The sequence below is a fragment of the Heterocephalus glaber genome, unplaced genomic scaffold (genome assembly GCF_053883595.1).
Source record: "Heterocephalus glaber isolate CG9 unplaced genomic scaffold, H.glaber_assembly_v1.0 deba00001504, whole genome shotgun sequence".
Taxonomy (NCBI): domain Eukaryota; kingdom Metazoa; phylum Chordata; class Mammalia; order Rodentia; family Bathyergidae; genus Heterocephalus; species Heterocephalus glaber.
In genome coordinates this window covers 69,790,631-69,811,706 of record NW_028258324.1, presented here as the reverse complement: position 1 = coordinate 69,811,706, position 21,076 = coordinate 69,790,631, and the positions used below count along the sequence as shown (strand labels likewise).

General features: G+C 37.0%; 1 protein-coding gene across 8 annotated transcripts in view; it reads left to right on the top strand.

Moving 5' to 3' along the window:
* Positions 1–21,076, top strand: part of Vps8 (VPS8 subunit of CORVET complex) — a 228,157-nt gene that overhangs the window by 154,320 nt on the left and 52,761 nt on the right. For 7 of the 8 annotated variants that reach the window (XM_087187025.1, XM_087187022.1, XM_087187023.1 and 4 more), the window contains 5 exons: positions 3,346–3,435; positions 5,123–5,165; positions 8,668–8,771; positions 13,946–14,027; positions 14,367–14,449. In XM_087187025.1, coding sequence (XP_087043151.1) covers positions 3,346–3,435; positions 5,123–5,165; positions 8,668–8,771; positions 13,946–14,027; positions 14,367–14,449 — 402 coding nt within the window. Of the gene's footprint in view, positions 1–3,345; positions 3,436–5,122; positions 5,166–8,667; positions 8,772–12,654; positions 12,778–13,945; positions 14,028–14,366; positions 14,450–21,076 lie in introns of those variants that run through there. The other variant, XR_015441160.1, reaches the window with a different exon arrangement.

The window sequence follows — 21,076 nt, the reverse complement described above, 5'->3', positions numbered from 1 at the left end:
AGCCATCAGGACCTGGGCTTTTCTTAGTTGGTAAGTTTTTAATTACATTTTCAATTTCATTGATTGATATTGGGTTGTTTAGAATTTTTAGGTCTTCTTGGTTCAACTTCGGTAATTCATATGTATCTAGGAATCTGTCAATTTCTTCTGTGTTTTCCATCTTATTAGCGTATAGGTACTCAAAGTAGGTATTGATGAGCTTTTGGATTTCTGCTGGGTCCATTTTAATTTCACCCTTTTTATTCCTAATTGCATGGATTTGGGCCTTTTCTTTCCTTGTTCTGATAAGGTTGGTTAAGGGTTTGTCAATTTTGTTGATTCTTTTGAAGAACCAACTCTTGGCTTCATTAATTTTTTGTATCGTTCTCTTAGTCTCCATTGAATTGATTTCTGCTCTGATCTTTATAATTTCCTCCCTTGTATGAGCTTTGGGTTTGTCCTGCTCTTCTTTTTCTAGAATCTTGAGGTTCAGCATCAGTTTAATTGGGCTCGCTCTGTTTTCCAAATATGAGTATCCACTGCTATGAATTTCCCTAATAAGACTGCTTTCATTGTTTCCCATAGATTCTGATATGTTGTATTGTCATTGTCATTTAATTAAAGGAACTGTCTGATTTCTTCTTTAATTTCCTGTGACCCATTGGTTATTCAGAAGAGTGCTGTTCACTTTCCATGTTTTTCGAAATTTTTGCAGTTTCTTTTGCTATTGATCTCCAATTTCATCTCACTATGGTCTGATAGTATACAGGGGATAACTTCAATTTCTTTGCACTTACCTAAATATGTTCTATGAGCAAGTATGTGGTCTATTTTGGAGAATGACCCATGGGCAGCTGAAAAGAATGTGTATTCTGATTTTGTGGGGTGGAACACTCTGTAAACATCTGTTAAGTTCATTTGTTCAAGAGTTCGATTGAGTTCTAGTATTTCATTACTTATTTTTTTTATTTTTTTTGGTACCGGGGATCGAACTCGGGTCCTTGTGCTTGCGCAGCAGGCAGGGAAACCACTCAGCTAAATCCCTGGCCCACATTACTTATTTTTTGTCTAGTTGATCTATCTATTTGTGACAGTGGGGTATTGAGGTCCCCCACTACAATTGTATTAGTGCATATATGACTTTTCATATCCATTAGTATTTGTTTTATATAGTTGGGCGCACTAGTGTTTGGTGCATAGATATTTATGATTGTCATCTCTTCCTCTTGGATTGTTCCCTTTAGGAGGATGTAGTGTCCTTCTTTGTCTCTCTTAATCAGTGTTGGTTTGAAATCCACTTGATCTGCAAAGAGGATAGCTACTCCTGCTTTTTTTCAGGTTCTCGTCACATTGAGTATTGTTTTCCACCTTTAACTTTCAGTCTATGAGTGTCTTTCTGAATTAAGTGTGTTTCTTTTATGCAGCATTTTGTTGGATTTTGCTTCTTGACCCATTCTACCAGTCTATTTCTTTTGATTGGTGAATTGAAACCATTAACATTGATGGTTATAACTGATACATATTGACTTAACCCTTGTCACGACTTTTTCTTTTTGTTGAATTCTCCCCCTTTACATTTAATTTCTTGTCATGCCAAATGGGTTCATTCTGCTGTGCTTCCTGGGCTTGTGATCCTCATTGTCTTTTCCTAGGATTTTGTCTAAAATTTTTTGGAGTGCTGGTTTGGTATTCATTAAGTTCCTTGAGGGTTTGCGTTGAGAAGTCTGCTGTGATTCTGATGGGCTTTCCTTTCTATGTGATTTGTTTCTTTTCTCTAACTGCTTGTAGAAATTTGTTCTTCTGTTGGCTTTCTGGAATCTTAACAATTACATGCCTATGTGTAGATTTTTTTTTTGATCAAGGCTAGTTGGAGTCCTGTATGCCTCACTTATCTGTATGTCAAGTTCTTTTCCCCTGCTTGGGAAGTTTTCTGCCATTATTTCTGTGAACAGTTTTTTTTTACATCGTCTGCACTCTCTCCTGTTTCTTTGTTGACTCCAGTCAGTCTTGTGTTATTCTTCTTTCCATTGTCTAGCAGCTGCTGGATTGATTTCTCATGGTCCCTTACAATTTTGAAGCAATTTTTCTTTTCCTGGTCACTAATTGCAATCTTATCTTCTATATCTGAAATTCTCTCTTCACATTGGCTCATTCTGCTGTGTAGACTTTCAGTGGAGTTTTTAATCTCCTGGAAATGTGTTTGCATTTGTTTTATGGATTCCATTTGTTTCCTATGTTGGGATTCCATCATGTTCCTCAGCTCCTCTCTAGAGTTATTAATCATGTCTTGCACTATAAGCACAATCTCTGCTGTTATCTGAGAAATTATTTGTGATTTCATTTTTTCCCGATCCTCTTTTGTTGCCAATTCAGGGAGTCCAAGTGGTTGAGTATCAGAGTGTTCCATCTCATTTCCCTTTGGGGTTGCTGTAGGTGATCTGGTAGTCTGGGTTTGAGACTTGTTTATGTGTCTTCTCATTTCGATGGGGGGGTCGGGGCGCAATGGGTGTGTGTGCTGTTGGGGCCCGTGCAGCTTACCTCGTCTGCGCTGGGAGGGGTTGTATGGCAGCCCAGAAGCCCCTTCCTCTGTGCTGGGAGTGGTGGTACAGCAGCCCGCCATATTGTAGAGTTTTGATAGCTTTTTTTTTGTAAGTTAAGGCAAGTATTTCCAGTTTCAGTAAGAGTCCTTTGTTTTTGTTTTTGACGTAAATTGTGCTGTGTTGTACCACATACCTTTCTACATTTATCAAGGTGTTCTTGTTTTCTTCTTTAATCTGTTAACCTCTAAATGTGTTATTTGTGCCTCTCTTTTCTTCTAAGGTTTCTTTTCCTATTTTATTTATCTTTTCAAAGAAGCTATGTTGACAGTTGTTAAATTTCTCAATTGTTTATTTTTGCTTTCTCTCATTTTCTGCACGTTTTCTTTTATCTTCTCAACTTGATACTTCTTTTTTACTCATTAGATAGTCTTAGTTTATTAATTTTTATTAAGATCCCATAAGCTAATATGTAGTGTTTTCATAGTTGTTCTGTTCCAAGTGTATTTATAGAATTATACTTAGTTTCTTATTCTTATGAGTTTATACTATAATTATTTATATACATTAGCTTTTCCCAGTCAATATTCAAGTGTATAACAATTTTTTAAAGAAAATAAATGAAATATGAATGAATTTACTCCACCTAAAACTGCTAATTGTCAGGTATAAGACTAGAACATCAAATATATGCATCCATACTGCAAAATAGCCTAAGGTATGAATTCTTTATTTATTATCATATCAGGGTTTTTCCATCTTTAATAAGGTCTTCCCACTCCACAAACAAGATTTTTAAAGAAAAAATTTATCTTTTCATTATTCCTAGATTACTCAAAAGTATCAGCTCCATGAAGTCACTGCCTATCTATTGGAAAAGAAAGGAGATATTCCTGGTGCCTTCTCAATAATGCTGAAGGTAACATTTTACTGCCTTTGTCTTGCCATATTTCTGTCTATCCGTTCATCAGGTCATCTTAATTTCTTTCGTTTTAAGATAAGTTGCAGACAAAACTACATTTTACCTGTGAACATTTTTATCATGCTTATCATTAGTATTGCTTTGTGGCACTTTTTTTTTTTTAAAGAAAAGGTACCTTCAACAAAACATAAGTTATAAGTGCACCATTGGGTGAGTTTTTGACAAATATATATACAAAACAATATGGAGAACATGACCTTCACTGCAGGAAGTTCCCTTTGTTTTCTTTTCTTTTTTTTTTTAATATTATCATTCAGCTTGGAATAGATTAAGGATGTCCTATTGATATGTATAAAAAATAAGCTTCTACATTCTAGCCATATGATCCTAAAACAGGCCAGGAAGAATACTGCTCAGCAGCTTTGTACAGGCAATTAATTTCTTTTAATTTGGAAATTAACCTGAAATTTTTTGTTGACAATACCATGAAGCTAGTATTAAAGGATAAATAAAAGTATTCCTGCCATAAATAGGGAGAGAGAGACACCAGATCTTAGCAAAGAATACAACCTTTCTTGAAAAGTCTTGGGAGTACAAAGAAGTGTGGGCTATTCAGAGCCCACCAGCCGCATTACAGGGACTCATCCACACAATGGATAGGCAAGAACAAAAGCCAGATCTAAATCTGAGCAGACTTTGTGGGACATGCTAAAGAATTGTGAAGGAAAGAACTGACTTGCTTCATAAAGAGCTCTGTTGGCTGTGGGAGAGTAGGTGGGAGTATGGGGAGTGAGATGCAGAGAAGCAAGAGGAAAAACTGAAAGCAGAGAGTGCCTGGAAGGCCATCGCAGTAGTGCGGGTGTGAGGTGTGAGTTGTTCGGGAGGCTGAAGCAGGAGGATCGAAAGTTCAAGTCTCACCTGGACAACTTTGTGAGACCCTGTCTCAAAATAAAAAATTTTAAAAAGGAGTGGGGATATATAGCTCAGTGTGAAGGCCCTGGATTCAATCTTGAGTACCATGGAAAGGGAGGGGGTATATTTTAGAATTTATGAATCATCTCACTATGGTATGAGATGAATGAGGAGTGCTGAATGGTGATTCTAGCTTAATACTCTGTTATTTTGGGTCTATAAAGGACCCTTTAAAAAGGAGCAAATCTTTGGTAGAAGGGATCTATTAGTATCAGCTTCAAATATGTAGTAAGAAGCCTTTGGAATCAGTTAAGAGCATCTAAAGATCTAGAATTCAGTAGCGCAGTGGGTGCTACAGCTGCATATTTGGGGAGAAATCACACCCAGGACTATGCCCTGTGTTACGGAGAGACCCTTGTCACTTTCTTTTGTTCCCATCCACCCAGCCTACCCCTTTTTCTCATAACCTAGTAAATTTTAAACCCTTATCCAGAGCATGGATAAATCCTAATCCTCATTTCTGTGCCTAAAAGCTCTGTGACGACTGTGTGGTGGTGTAACAGACATGGGCAGAGTAAGTGATATTTGATCTTTTGGGTCCCTTCCTGTACTGCTAGCTTCACATACTATTCACTTCTGAATGATAGTAAGGGAGCATCCTTAAAAACTTTGCTATTTCTTGGGGTTTTAGCTTTAAAATGTGTTAGTTCAAATAATGTGGTGAATAGAAATATAAGGTGTTCTTGTTATCTCCTACATTCTTTTTATGTAGAGGCTGCAGAGCAGACTTCAAGAGATAACACATCAAGGTGAAAGTAAGTTCTTGAATATAATTTACAATTTTTTTCTGCCACAGACCTCAGGTTTTTAAAAATATTCAATAAACTGCCTTCATTAAGTAGTAATTACATTGATCCATCTGTATAATTACTGTTTATCCACTTTCACGTGAATCTAAATTTTAGCTAGTTTTCAGGTGTTCATAATAGGAAATCATTTAAATTGTCATGGCTTGGTAGTGCTAATTGTCAGTGGAGTTAAATGTACAGGAAATTAGACACTGTTTACTGTTCTTGAGTATCTTTTTGGATATATTTCTCTACTTGTGATTTGGTTATATGTAAATGAGGTACATAATTAACATCCTAAAAATTAGTGTAATATGATAAATAGGAGCAAATCAAAACTTCTAATCAATAATAGCCAGGGCCAGGGATTTAGCTCAGTGGTTCCGCTGCCTGCCTCTCAAGTGCAAGGTCCCAAGTTTGATCCCCGGTACCAAAAAAATAATAATAAAAATAGCTAGTGTTTCTCTACTGAATTTGTATCACTTTAGCTCAAAGCAGTTAAACTTGACAGTTTAGAATCTTGAGTGCTTTTGACACAGGAAGATAAAAGTTTCAGTATGTTCTTTGACATTTTTTAAAAATTAATTTTTAAAATTATGGTAAAATAAATCAAGATAAAATTTACCACTTTTTAAGTATACAGTTCAGTGGCATTATATACTTTCACATTATTAAACAGTGATCACCAGGGCTGGGGATTTAGCTCAGTGGTTCTGCTGCCTGCCTCGCAAGCACAAGGACCCAAGTTCGATCCCCAGTACCAAAAAAAACGAAAACCAAACAAACAATGATCAATACTATCTGTCCCCCAGTTTTTTCATCTCCCCAAACTGAAAATCTGTACCCAATAAGCAACAACTTTCCATTCCTCCCTCCCCTGGCCCCTGGAAACCACCATTCCACTTTGTTTTCTTTTTCTGCATTTGATCACTCTGAGAAACCATACAGTGTTCATTGTTTTGTTACTGTCTTATTTCACTCAGCATAATGTCTTTAAGACTCATAAATATAAAACATGTAGCACTTTCTTCTTCTTACGGCCGAATAATATTCCACATATATACTACATTCTTTTTATCCATTCGTCACTTGATGGACACTTAGCCGGCTTTCTCCTTTTGGCTAATTGTGACTAATGCTGTTATGAACATGTTTGTACAAATACCATTTTCTGTCCCTGCTTTCATTTTTTTTGAGTATATATCAGAAGTGGGGTTGCTAGATCAAGTAGTAATTCTACTTTCAATTTTTTGAGGAATCAACATACTGTTTTCCATAGCAGCTGTACCATTTCACCTTCCCACCAGGAGTGTATAAGGGTTACAGATTCTCCACATCCTCACCAACAATTTTATTTTGTGACTTGGGGAGGGGGCAGTGGGCAAAGCAAGGATAGCAGCTCTCCTGTTGGGTAGGAGATGGTATCTCATTTGTAGTTTTGATTGCATTTCTCTAATGATTATGATGTTGAACATCTTTTCGGCCATTTGTGTATCTTTTTTGGAGAAATATCTATTCAAGACCTTTATCCACTTTTGAATCAGATTGTTTGCTTTTATATTCCATGACATTTTCAAAATAGCTCACTTGAAAGTCAGGAAAATCCCTTGTTAGGTGGTTTTTAGATTATTCTGCTTCTTAACACAACATTATTCTTTCATCCCTTGGCCCACACAGTCCTTTAATACACTTTTACCCTAATTCTCTCTAGGTAATTTATATTTTTTATGGCTAGGTCTGAGATAGAATCTGTGTTGTATCTTGATCACCTTGAATTATATTAAGCTGTTTTTGGAACCTCAGTAAACACTTGATTGACTTTTCCTTATTGATAATCTAACTAGATATTTAATTATTCTTTTTGAACCATCAGTATGTATTCAGTCAATTTAATTACATTTATTGCACTTTATTACATTTTACTTTTTAAATTTAATGTTCTGAGAATAATTTTGCAGACAATACATGGAAGGGTGATAGAAAAGTAAGAAGAATGTTTTCCCCCAAATTGCTACAATGATTTGTAGGTTGTATGTCTGGAAAAGCCAGTTTTTAAAATTCCAATGAGGATACATTTTCTAGTAATAGTCTCCTAGTCAGTCCAGTAATAGTCATCTGCTTTCCAATTCAGTCTCCACATTATGCTTAAGAATTTTGAACCATTTGGTAGTTGCAAGACACTGTGCTTAGTTCCTCTGAGCTATACACAGATGCCTGAAACATAACCCTCCCTTTCCTGAAGAACTAAAGTCTTAACAAAGAGGACATCCACACAAAAAATGATTAAAGTGAGTCACATAGAACATTTATGTATAGTGAGAATGGCAAAGGAGTGTGGAAAATTAGGAGACTGTTGTTTGCAACCAGTGGATAAGAGTTTTGTGGGAGGTATGGCTTTTAAGGAGGAAGAGGAGTTTATTAGACAAAGCAGGACAGGGTCTTCCAGGCTGAGTAGGACCTGAGTACTGAAGTGCCCAGCTAGAACCTTGGAGATTAGGAAAGGAGACAGCAGTACCAGAGTACAGAGGGCAAGATAATGGACCTGAATCTTTACTGTTATTTAGGATCAGAGGCTTACTTACATGTTCTGTTTAAGGATTGGGAATCTATGACTGTTTTTGTGGAGAGAAGTGACTGATTTGGACGTTGTGCTTAAGAAAAGTGAATATGGGAGGCGAGGTCTGGAAGTCAATGAAAAGACTGTTGCAGGGGCACAGACATGTACATGGAGTTCACTAGGGTAAAAGTAGTGGGCACGTGTGTGCATGGAAGGAGAATCAACAGAATTAGCACTCGTATATATGGAATTAAGGAGAAGAAAGGATCAAGGGTGATGAAGACTTATAAAGTAATTGACTTAAAGATGATTCCATTAACTTAGCTTGGAAATGTAGGGGGAGGAGCAGATTTTAAACAAGTAAAACTGGGTTTTGCACATACAAAGTTCAAAGTGCATGCAGGACATCCATGTGGAGATTGTGTCTTACGGCCCAAAATTCAACCTGGAGATTGTGAATGAAATAAAGGCTGAAGTGTATTTGAAAGTGTTTAACAAAGACATGACACTGGGACTGTAAGAGAGACTGAAATAATAGAAAACTGCAAAGAGAAAAGAAACTAAGACAATACCTTGGGGAAAATCACTACATTTAAAAAATAAAGGAAGAGGTGATAGAGAAAGATAGGTGAAAGATAATCTCTACTAACCAATCCACATGTGATTCCCATAGCTAAAGCATATTAAAATGCTAAGTGTGATGTGCTTTATGTGTATTTTTAATGTGTATTTTAATGCCAAACATTTGCATGGATCTATTTTTTAATCTACTAAGCCTCAGTGTCAAGTCTTCTGGATGAATATAGAAAAGAAAACCAAGGCTTTGCAAAGGAAGAGTTTAATTTTTCACAGAAACTCTGAGATTATCAGTAACATACCCTTAAGTGATGCTTGTACTCTCTGTGAATCTAGATACCAAAGAGGATCCCTCACTGAAGGATGTTGAAGATACCATGCTAGAGACAATTGCTCTTTGCCAGAGAAATTCTCATAATTTGAACCAGCAGCAACGAGAGGTAGGAGAGGGACTACTTAAGTGTTTAAAGGCCCGTTCTGTTCTGAAACTAGGAACTAATTCTATTTCCATTGCCCTCTCAGCCACCTGAGTCTAATTCAGCTGGATTTTAATCACTTTTTAGTGTTCCCAGGAGTATAAGGCTCCTGAAGATATTATGAGTGTCTGCCCTCTTTCTTCTCACAAAAGGCTTTATGTTCTTAGATTCAATTGTGCTACAAAATGTAAGGTACATGAATACTAGATGTCCCTGGTGTCTTTGGACTGAGATTTTGTGTATTCTGTGTAGTGCTACTATGAGTATGTGGTCATTTATCATCTTTTCCGTCCCTGTGGATGAAAGTGAGCATGAAGAACTGGAGCAAAGACCTCCAGGGATACAGAGACAGCTGAGAAAAGGTTAAAGAAGACTGTGATATAGTAGTTCCCAGCCTTGGCTACAAATTAGAGTCACCTGGGGAACTTTGAAAAATCTCATTGTTCAGACTGCACCTCAGACCAATTAAATGGAAGTCTCTGGGACTGGGACCCAGTCATCAGTATGTTTTACAGCTCCTCCCATCACTCCAGTGTGAGGGCAAGGTTGGAACCGCTGCTGTGATAGATCCCCAGATGCACAAAGAGAGAAAATAAAACCGAAAGAGGTATAGACAAGTACCTGGTGCAGGTGGGCCTGACAGCAACAAAGCAGAACCTACACCGTGAGATGTGATTGACAGCTAAATTCTGCGGTGGCTTTAAAAAGTAAAGCTGTATCACAACATGGCTGCTCTCCTCTGTCCCTGCCTCTGCAGGCCCCAGGCCTCTGATGTCATACCACCTGGCATCTTTCTATAGCCTGGGGTTTTTTTTGTTTTTTTTTTTTTTTTTCTGGTACCGGGGATTGAACTCAAGTCCTTGCACTTGCGCAGCAGGCGGCGAAACCACTGAGCTAAATCCCCAGCCCTATAGCCTGGGTTTTTGAAAAGGGAACAAAGTTAATTTATCATATGCAGTTAGCTGTACATGTTACAATGAGAATGACAAATCTTGGTATGTTTTCTGTTCTGAGATGGATAAATTTATCCTGTAAGTTTTTATCAAGGATTTTTCAGGTCATAAATTATGAAGATTCTTTAAAATACAAATTGTGCATAACAAACATACTTGCAACTAAATGTGATTTTTCTTTATTAAAAAACTTTTCCATGAGACGATACATATTCATTTTTTTTTTTTTTGGTACCTGGAATTGAACTCAGGACCTTGCATTTGCAAGGCAAATGGCAGAACCACTGAGCTAAATCCCCGGCCCACATATTCATTTTTTAAAATCATGCAGTACAGACAGTTACACAGAAGGATTTTTAAAGAAATATTACAATATATTTATTCTATCATCCAGAAATAACCATCATTATCATTTGGTGAATATCACTCTAGATATTTTTTGTCTGCCTAGGTTGATATACTTTTAGAAAATAGTGCTTGCTTTTAAAAATATAGTATTAAATCTCTTCTAAAAAACATATAAAACTGAGGAGTTTCTAAATTTCAAATAAATCATTCATTACCATATTATCTTTTAATAAATCTATCATTTAAAAAGTCTGAATGATAGATTAATCTGTAATAGATTAGAATTATTATGTCTATATCCTCATGATTACATTTTGGTTTTAATGATGTGCATGATGCCGTGTAAGTAAGGAAATTCACATCACTCACCCTTGCTCCCCAGCCTTCCATGTGTTGCCTAATTTTAATTAGTTTTCATTAAGGTTATAACATTTACATTATTTTCTCTATTCAGAGTTCCCATAGTTGTTTAATCCTTTTAAAATGGGCTATAAACTTAGTACCCAAGTCCTTTTATCATGATTTTTTTCCTCTCCTTTTATTTTTATTAATCTTTTGTCAGCTGGTTGTGTTTGAACGTCGTTATATTTTGATAGAGAAACACAAAAGGTTAGGATTCTTAAAGCTATGTTGATACATTTGTAATGCTAAGCTTTTCAAAAATGTTTTGATCCATTCATCTCATCTATAATACATCTTTGACACTTTCACTTGGAAATTTTTTTTTTGGTACTGGGGATCGAACTCAGGTCCTTGCACTTACGAGGCAGGCAGCAGAACCACTGAGCTAAATCCCCAGCCCTCACTTGGAAATTTTAAGGAAAAATGAAAATTATTGATATATTTTATATAACATTTTAGGGTCACATAAAGCGAACTATGTCTCAATTCACAGACATTAACAGTAAAGTTAAACATAAGAACTTTAGGGTTGATTTGAACTCTTAGCCAAAGATGAGTTTTTGCCAGTTTCATTTTTTTTTTATGGTAAAATCTCAAATGTGTCTGAGTTGGAATTTGTTTTACTAATGATGATAAATGTTAGACCTCTTTCTGTCCTTTGAAATTCTCCCTTCTCAAGATTATTATTACATTTATTGTTATGTTATTACATAACAAGATTATTATTACTGACTGGCTGCAAATATAAAAAGTCTACCTACAAGAGATATCTTTCTTTCCTTATTTTACACACACGCGCGCGCGTGCGTGTGCATGCACAAATCACTTTCTACTCCCTCCCACTACAACTGGTTTCTGCTTCATTTCTGAACAAGTTTTATAACATCAACAGAAATATTTGAATGTTCATTTTTATGTAAATACTATTTTTGTGAAAATACTAGGCTGATTTTTACATAATACCAAACATTAAATTTGGGGGATACTAGTGATTGTTTGCTTTGTTTCTCTTTGCTTTCTTTTGTTCTTGTATTGAAAAAATGTGAGAATAAGTTATTGCCACAGACCCTACAGTAACTAGGAAATCTGAAATGTCCAAAAGCTTGATAATGAATTACATTTAACATCTCCCACCAGAAGTTCCATCAGGAGATTTAATATCAAGGAGTATTTCCTTAAAGTTAGACCCCAGGAAGCTGGGTTGTTAGTCCTTTCCCAAGTAGAATCTCTGAGCACCTCTCTTCCCTTTGCAAATCTACTTATGCTACTACAGAGATTACATATAACAAGGATGATGGCTTTGATACTCATGAAATTCCTTGAAAAGAAAGCTGTTCCCTGAAATCAGGTTCAGTTGTGTTGTTATCTGAGGAGGTAGGATTGTTATTAAGGAGGGTTGTTTTAATCTATGGGCTTTTAGGTCCTCCCAGTAAAAATGATGAGAATTAACATTAAGGAGTAAGAGAAATAAAAATATTTAAAGGGCTCTACCATATAGTTAGGGTTAAGGTGGAAGCTTAGTGAAAGAATAACTCCCCTACTTAGGGTCTAAATAGACCCCATAGCTTTTACCACTACACCCTGCTTTCCTGTCTGCCATTTAGAAAAGAGAATAAACCCTTCAAAAAAGATGATCCTCAATTGTCTGGATTAAACAAAATTTAATAGTCACATTTCTAAACAAATATAAAAACCAAAAAATAAAAATTAGGTGTGCCATATATCTAACTTATGGGAGACCATCAGATACACAGAAATAAATGATGTGGTCATAAAAACAAAATAGGCAACCAAAAAGTAAGTTAAGTGAAACTAAGAATAATACGCAAGATTAAAAGTTCATGACTACTGGTTAAAATAAATGAAAATTTCATTAAAATAAGGAATTGGCCAGGATAGAACAGTTAAAGAAAGTATCTTAAGAACTTAAAGAATTGCTTCTCAGCCTTTTGGCTAAGATCAAGTGTAGAATTTAAAGAAGTATAATAAAAAATTAGCAGCATAAAATGTTGGACTTAACTTCAGGCAGGGGTAGATGAGGGCTTCCTGGGTAGAGTTCTGTGGTGGGAGACACCCAGTGGGGATCCCGGGACCCTTAACCTATCTTTACCTTAAACCACATCCGTATCTTCATTGCTCATCAGCTCTGCAGTAGGGGATGGAGAGGCACAGGATGGATGTACCCTCATCTGTAAATGACCACTCTGGCCCTGCCCTGTCTTTACTGACTTTTCTTCATGTCTCCTGGATGTTTGCAACATCCCAAGGTGATTTGAACTGTTAAAATGTTTTGGCTTGATTTTTTTACAGATTTTCTTCTGCCACTTAGAGCACTGAATTTTGGGTCAGACAACTAATTTACTGCAGTGTGATCTTTGGCAAATTTCTGAATTTCTCTAAACTTCAACTTCTCATTGCAAGTGAATATAATACCTACTATATAGGTCCTATAATACCTACTATATAAGGTTATGAGATTGAAATGAAAACATACAGTATATGTAGGACATTTAATATGGTGCCTAACGTAATATAAATGGTAGATCTCACTGGGCATGGTGATACATGCCTGTATGCTCAGCACTTGGAGGCTGAGGCAGAAGGATCACCATGAGTTCGAGTCCAGCCTGGACTACACAGCAAGACCCTGTCTCAAAACACCAAAAAAATGGGCAGTGGGGTAATTTGTTTATGAAGTTGATAATGTTAATTGAAATAATCTTCTGCTTCCTGGTCTGTGATGACTTAGGAAATATAAACTAAGTTTTTATACAGGAAAAATCTTTGGATAACTTCCATTCATTTGTCTTGCTTGATATTGCTTTTAAAAAGTGGAAGGGGTAGCTGTGGGGATTATTTGTTCCTTTTCATCAGAACATGAAGTTATTTAGACTTTGTCAGTATATGTTTATACCAGAGTAGGTAAGAACCTAGCAGGAAGTTTCCCTGGCTTTTTTGAACCTCCCTTCTCCAAAGACACACAGAATTGTAGGTCTAAGTCTTCTTATGTTTCCTAAGGCTTTATGGTTTAGATGTCTCTTCTAGCTGTGATCTCAGCCCCATTCCCAACCCCCCATTACTGGGGATAAACCCAGTGCTTTTGGGCATGCCAGGCAAGTGCTTTAGCCCTGACCTGCACCCCTCACCCTTTTTATCTTATTTGAAGCAGGGTCTCACTGTTGACCAGGCTGCTTTGAACTTGTATTCCTCCTGCCTTCATCTCCCAAGTACCAGGGACTACAGTTGTGTGCCACCACAACTATCCTGGTCTTTGCTTTTTATTGTCTTTTCTCTATCTAGTCAAATAGTCCCCCATTTCTTTTTAGAATTTTTACCAACAAATGAACATCATCTGTAAAACACCATGCTGATGTTTGTTATTTCAAACAGTAATGGAGGATTTTGGTTTCTCTTTGGTTGCCTCTGACCCCATAGGCACTCTGGTTTCCATTACTGGAGGCCATGATGGCCCCTCAGAAGCTGTCCGGGGCAGCTGCACCTCACATGCACTCTGAAGGTAAGTTCACTGGAACCACAGTGACTCAACTACAATTTTTGTCTGCAAAAGATACCATTCTTATATTTTTCCCAAGAGCATATTATTTTCTTTAATGAAACCATATTGTAGTATTGATCTCATCTTTCATATTTAATTTTTTGTTATTATCACATATGTAATTTATCTTGAATAATACTGTTTTTGCAATTTATAAACAGTTCACTTTAAAATATCAAACTGGCTTTGGTTACCTAAATTTCTAAGAAGGTATGTAAGTCTACTATTTTCTCCACTTACAGGAAAAACTAAAAGCCTTTATTTTAAACTAACCTTAATATTAACATTTTATTGCAACAGCTCTGAAATCTTTGACCATGCAAGTTCTAAACAGCATGGCGGCCTTTATTGCCCTACCATCAATCTTGCAAAGAATCTTACAGGTAAGCTAAAGGGGTAAGAGGACTACGTGTTGATTGATTTCAGCTGATATTTTATCAGTAATTGGGTTGATGATTAAATGGATCTCAAACATAATGCAGCTAATTTGGGGTATAAGCTAAATATCTAACTTATGACTTTTATCCTTGAATCTTTTTTTTTGGCATGAATTTGTCTGACATAAACTTGTGGCATTCAGTTAGGGTATATACCATTCAGTGGTCACTGGTTCCTTGGGATTCAAATACACGAGCTTCCTATTATCGTATCTTTTGGGAGAGAATTATCATTTATTCTAGCTTATGACATTTTTTAGATCAAAAGAAAACAATCTAAAAATTAATGTAGGCATTTCATAGCCATTGGTTGTTATTCAGGTTTTCTAATGCGTTCTAAAACAATTTTTATCTTCAGGACTCATCTCCAGCTCTAAATTCCTGGTGGCTTTTTGTCCAGAGTCTTCGTAGGACACATCATCTCTGCCTGTTTTCTTTAGCAAAAAGGGCCTGAGCCTCCCCAACTTCATCAAAAAGAGAACACTAAAAATACTCTAAGATATATTTTTAGAAAAACCTGGAAACAGCAGGAATTATACCTTAGAATCCATTTTGTCTTCCCTCACTGTATCCATTGTGGAGACATAAAAAAAAATCAAACAGTAATATCCCATTGATTATTATAATTTTCAAATGATTGTTATCCAGTCAAAATATCCTTATCAGATCTCTTTTAAGACTCCAAGCACTACTTCCCCTGTGGTGGGAAGCTCCTGGGCCTTTACTGATAAAAAGCACTGTACTCAGTAGTCTCTCTCATCACACTGCCATTGAGAATGTGTTTACACACACTACTACACTGGATTCTTGGCAACTATCATGTTGAATAATTCCTCCATATAGACTACTTCTCATAACCATTTTAAAATACATTAATCATAAAGTTTTAATTAGATATAAAGTAATATCTCCATAAAGCTGGAATACTTTACCAAGTAAATTAGAAGAAATGAAATTCTAAAAGCAGAAATGGAATCAGGTGTGGTGGCACATACCTGTAATCTCAGCACTTAGGAGGCTGAGGCAGGAGAATCACTACGAGTTCAAGGTCAGCCTGGGCTACATAGTGAGACTGTGTCAAAAAACCAAAAACTAAATAAATAAAAACTAAAGTGAGTTCTCTTTCATTGTATACATTTTGCTTTATGGTGTTCTTTAATCACACATTATAATACATGAGTATTTTTTTTCTAAATTTTAGTATTTCAAAACTTAACATCCGTGAAGCAATTTGATAATTGAAAATCTCCACTCTCCTTGAGTTACAATAGCACTCGTTATAATTGTTTTCTTATCAGTTTCTACTTTCAGGGGTTATTAACTCTTCACTAATCCAGAAAGTATGCTTTTTGTCTTACTTCATATTTGTACAGAGACTTTCATTTTTTCCAAGGTATCTTCACAGTGATCTCTTGAGGTAGGTAGGAGGACTGCTGTACAAGTTTCTGCTGGCAAAGGAGGGACCTGAAGGGGAGAGAAATTAAAAGCCCAGCCCACCATTAGTGCAGAACCTGGACAGCCACCAGCTTCCCATTTCCTAACGCATGTTCTCTTCTATTACATCATTTAAGCTTTTCGCATTTGGCTCAGCATCTGTACTTTTAAAGATTTAGTTACTAAATTCTTAATTATATTGTAGTCTTTTTATTCATTACCTATTCATATGTAGATGAAAAGGACAGTTCTTGCCTCACAAGAGCTCTTATAAGAGAGATGGAAAAGCCAGGTGTGGCAGTACACTTATAATCCCAGCCACTCAGGAGGCTGAGGCAGGGGGATTGCAAGTTTGTGGTTAGCCTAAGTGATTTAGCAAGACCCTGACTCAAAATAAATCAGAGAGAGAGAGAGAGAGAGAGAGCGAGCGCGAGGCCATGAGTACGTGCTGGGATGTAGCTGAGTGGTAGAGTGCTTACCTGGTATACATGAGACCCTGGATTCAGTTCCCACTCAGAGTGGGGGGGGGGGGTTCTGAAACATCAATTCATAATGGCCACTTTTAAGGATTATCTACTCCAACCTCTGTGTAGTTGCCATGGAAAACTGCCACGTCGCCATCCCTACATGCAGTCCACATGGTAACACCACAAGGGGCCATGTGAAAGTGTGACCCTGCCTTCTCATGTCAACTGGTTCACTCAGGGTGGGCACCTGGTGTCAGTGGGGCAAGCGTCTCTTCTGGGAAATTTCAGAACTGAACTTGAAAAGGGTGTGTAAGTCTCTCTTCGGGTCTCTGCTTGATATAAGGTGAAAATTTCAGTGACTGACTTTTTTTATCATGTGAGCTGAAAAAATAAAAGATAATCAACAGAGAAATGAAGAAGAGAGCAGAAACACAAAGAAGTGTATGGACAAGGTGTATAGAGAGGATTCAGGACACATGAACCAGGAGAAGGAACAGCATATGGAGAAAATCCTGAGGACATCTGAGTTCCTTATTCCAGCTTTTAAGGCTTACCTGCATTTCTCTGCTTGACTCCTTGAAACATGCTAGTACTTTTACAATAATTATGGTTTTTGAATAAGTTAGATTGAGTTGGATTTTTGAATATATATATAGCCAAAGGAATACTAGAAAAATTAGTTCTCTGAAACAGACCGAGAATTTGGACAGATTTCCTGGGGGAAGAGATGTCTGAGCTGAATCTTAAAGAGCCTAAAGGAATCAGGGAAAGAAAGGAGATAAGATTATTCTAAGCACAGAAAACTATATATATATACTCTGAGATGAAAACATGGTACAGTTGAGGAGCTGCAACTGTTTATAAGTATGCCTGGGACATAAGACAAGAGTAAAGGGGAATCACAGAACTGAAATTTCAGAGATAAGCAGAAACTGTGTCCTTAATTGCTTTGTAAACCATAGTAAAGACTTTGGATTTTGTTCTAAAATCAGCAAGTTGTCATAAAGATTTTGAGCAAAGAAATGATAGAATTAGGTTTCTTTTTAGAAAGACCACTTAGTGTGAATTACAGAGGAAATTGGAAGGAATCAAGACTAAAGGCCACAGGGGCCGGGGATTTAGCTCAGTGGTTTTGCCACCTGCCTCACAAGCACAAGGTCCTGAGTTCGATCTCCAGTACCCCCCCCCAAAAAAAGACTGAAGGCCACATAGAAGTTAATAGGTACTCAGTGTTTGTTAGTTGGGTTACAAAGAATGGAGAAGAGAAGTTGGATTTGGAAATGACTTGGATGGAAGAGTCCACTGGACTTCGACTCCTGTAGGGGAACACAATGATGCAGAGGGTACACAGAGAACTTAGTTCTCTTCCAACTTCAGGTTCATGTGGCTGACAGAAAGCAGAGAAGAATATAAGACTGGAGTTTTGAGGAGGAAGTAAGAAGTAGAGATCTATACTTGGAAGTCACCCACATCAACATGGTAGTTAAATTCTTGAAACTAAATCAACTTTATGAGGAAGTGCCAGGAAAACAGAAGGCCAGAGATGGAGTTCTAGGAAATATTTAAGTCTGATTTACCTATTTTTACTTCCTATTAGAATATACACCCCTTGAGAGATAAGACTACCCTTTGCCCATACTACTTTATCACATCACCTAGCCCAGAGGCACCGGACATATAAGTCCTCAGTAAATCTTTCTAGAATGAATAAAAACCAAGAATGGAATAATTCCCCTTCTGGCCAAGATTGGATAAAGAAAGCTGAATTTACTCTCCTGCTTGAGATAGCCCAAAACTAGACAAAATACTTGAAATAGTGGTTTTCAAAAATAAAAGTAATGGCTATCATACAATAAATCTCAGTGATTCCTGAGAAGCAGAAAATAAAGTGTGCCCTACTGGTAATCAGTGTGGCCAGTTTTAAAAAGTTAAAGATAACACTCACCATGTGATCTAGCCATTGAACTCCTAAATATTTACTCAAGGCAGATAAAAGGATATATACACAAAGACTTTTCCACAGATATTTGTAACATATTCACATGTAATAGCCAAAAACTAGAAAACAACCCAAATTTTCCTTACCGGGTGAATGGGTAAGAAACTTATTGTATGCCCGTACTAGAATACAGCTTCAACATAAAAAAAAAAAATGAACTATTGACACACACTGTGTCTTAGCTTGGGCTGCTGAAACCAAATACTATGGAGTGCATGATTTAACTAACTAACATTTATTTCTCATGGTTCTGAAGCCTGGTAGTCTGAAATCAGTATGCAAAGACAGCCAGGTTTTGGTGAGGGCGCTCTTTCTGGTTCAAGAATCTTCAAGTGAGGGAGAGAGGAGAGAAAGAGAATCAAAGAGGAAGCAAGCTCTCTCCTGTGTCTTCTTATAAAGTCACTAATCCCACCATGAGGGCTCTACCTTCATGAACTAATTAACTCCCAAAGGCCCTGTCTCTGAGTGCCGTCATATTGGGGTTAAGGCTTCAGCATATGATTTTGGGCAGGAAGGGGGACAGAACACATGAACATTCTGTTCATAGCACACTACAGCATCCGTGATCCCAGAGTTACTAAGCTGAGTGAAAGAAGCCCAAGACAGGATATATACTCTATGGTTCAGTCTATATAAAATTATAGGAAATGCAGAAAGTAAGCTATAATAATTGAAGCAGAATGGGGGTTGTCGGGGGGAGGACACAGGTTCAAAGTGGGAGTGGAGGGATTACTATAGGACTTGACATTTTGGAGGTGATAGATACATTCATTAGCTTGATAGTGGTGCTGGTTTCATGAGTACATGTGTGTATGTCAGCACTTACAAATGATGTGTCACACCTTTTAAAAGCTGTTTTAAAAGTCAAGTGTGGAGTTATAGTTAAACCTATAGCTTTCTAAGCCCTCCCTCAAAAAGAAAATATAGGTGTTAAGTGATAAATACTTAGAAGGGACACATCAACATTAGAGGGTTTTTTTGGTACTGGGGATCGAACTCAGTTTGCCTTTCAAGGCAGGCAGCAGAACCTCTGAGCTAAATCCTTGGCCCCACACTAGAGTTTTAAATTTTTTTGAAAGTCAGAGAAGCAGCAGCTGAGTTAGCAAGGCTGGAAGCTCGGACCTAAGGTGTGTCATTGGTTATGCTAATGAGAAGCTACCTGATTTTTCTCTGGCCCAGCTCATGAGAGCTGAGAACCTGCTCTCCCGGTTTACTGCCCTAGCTATACATGTAACTATTAGTCTGTTAGCAAGAGAAATACAAAAGCTTTAGATTGAGCAATGCCTTGTCCAATAGAGGAGGGCAGTAAAGTACAGGGGGGAAAAGGATGGTTTAGGAAAGTCTGCTGATGAGATCCCAGTGCTCCTCTTCCCCTTTCCTATAGCTGTCCCATGCTCTTCTCCCCTGAGTCCCAAGGAGGAGAGGGGAGGGTCTTTTTCTTGAGGCACTGAGTGATCTCAGAGGACCAACCCACATTGGAATACCTTACACTGAAGTGCATCAGTCAGCAGGCCTCAGCTATACAACCAGACCTTTCATTCACATCATCATCATCATCATTATTATTATTATTATTATTATTATTATTAATTTATACAGTAATACTATGTTTACAGAAAAATTGCACAGTAAGTACAGAGACTTCCCATTACCCTATCCTTTCCTTTCAACTGTTTCCCCTAATATTAGCATCTTATATCAGTATGAAACATGTGTTGCAGTTCATGAACCAATATTGTACATTATTTTAACTAAAACCCATAATTTACATTAGGATTCATCCTTTAATAGTATAGTTCTTTGGGTTTAGACAAATACATAATGTCATTTAGCTATCATTATGGTATCATACCAAATAGTTTCACTTCATGAGAAGTCATCCCCTTTGTGCCACTTCATCCTCCTCCCTACTCGGATCCATTGGCAACCACCGATTGATTGATTGATTGATTGATTGCTTTTTTGGTACCGGAGATCAAACTCAGGACCTTGCGCTTGCGAGGCAAGTGCCGGAACCACTAAGCTAAATCCCTGGCCCAACCACTGATTTATTTTTAACTGTCTCTACAGTTTTACCTTTTCCAGAATATAGTAATTGCAATAATAAATTATATTGCCTTTTTTCCATGTAGCAATATGGATTTAGTGTTCTTTCATGTCTTTGTGCCTCTGTAGTTCATTTTTCTTAATTGAAAATTTTATTAAGATACTTGAATATTTATATACAGTTGTAAGAAAAAGACAATCCGTTCCCTGTAGTGACACTTTGAGAAACTATAGTATAATAAGAAAACCAGGATATTGACACATACAGTTGAGCAATCTTTCTCAGGTTTCCCCAGTTGTACTCATTTGTATGTGTCTGTACATTAAGTTCTATTCAATTTTATCACAAGTGTGAGTTTGTGTATCCACCATCACAGTTAAGACAGAACATTTCCATCACTATCGGGTTTCCTCCTGTTATTCTTGTTATTTTTATAGCCACACCCTCTTCCCTTCACCTCCTCTTCTAACTCCTGAGAGCTACTAATTTATTTCCCATTTCTATAATTCTCTGGAGACTCAAAAATGGTGTTACGAGTTATTTTTTATCACTGAGTGATATTGGATTATATGGTTGTATCAGTTTGCCTGTTCACTCATCTATCAAAGAATTCTTGGTGACTTCCA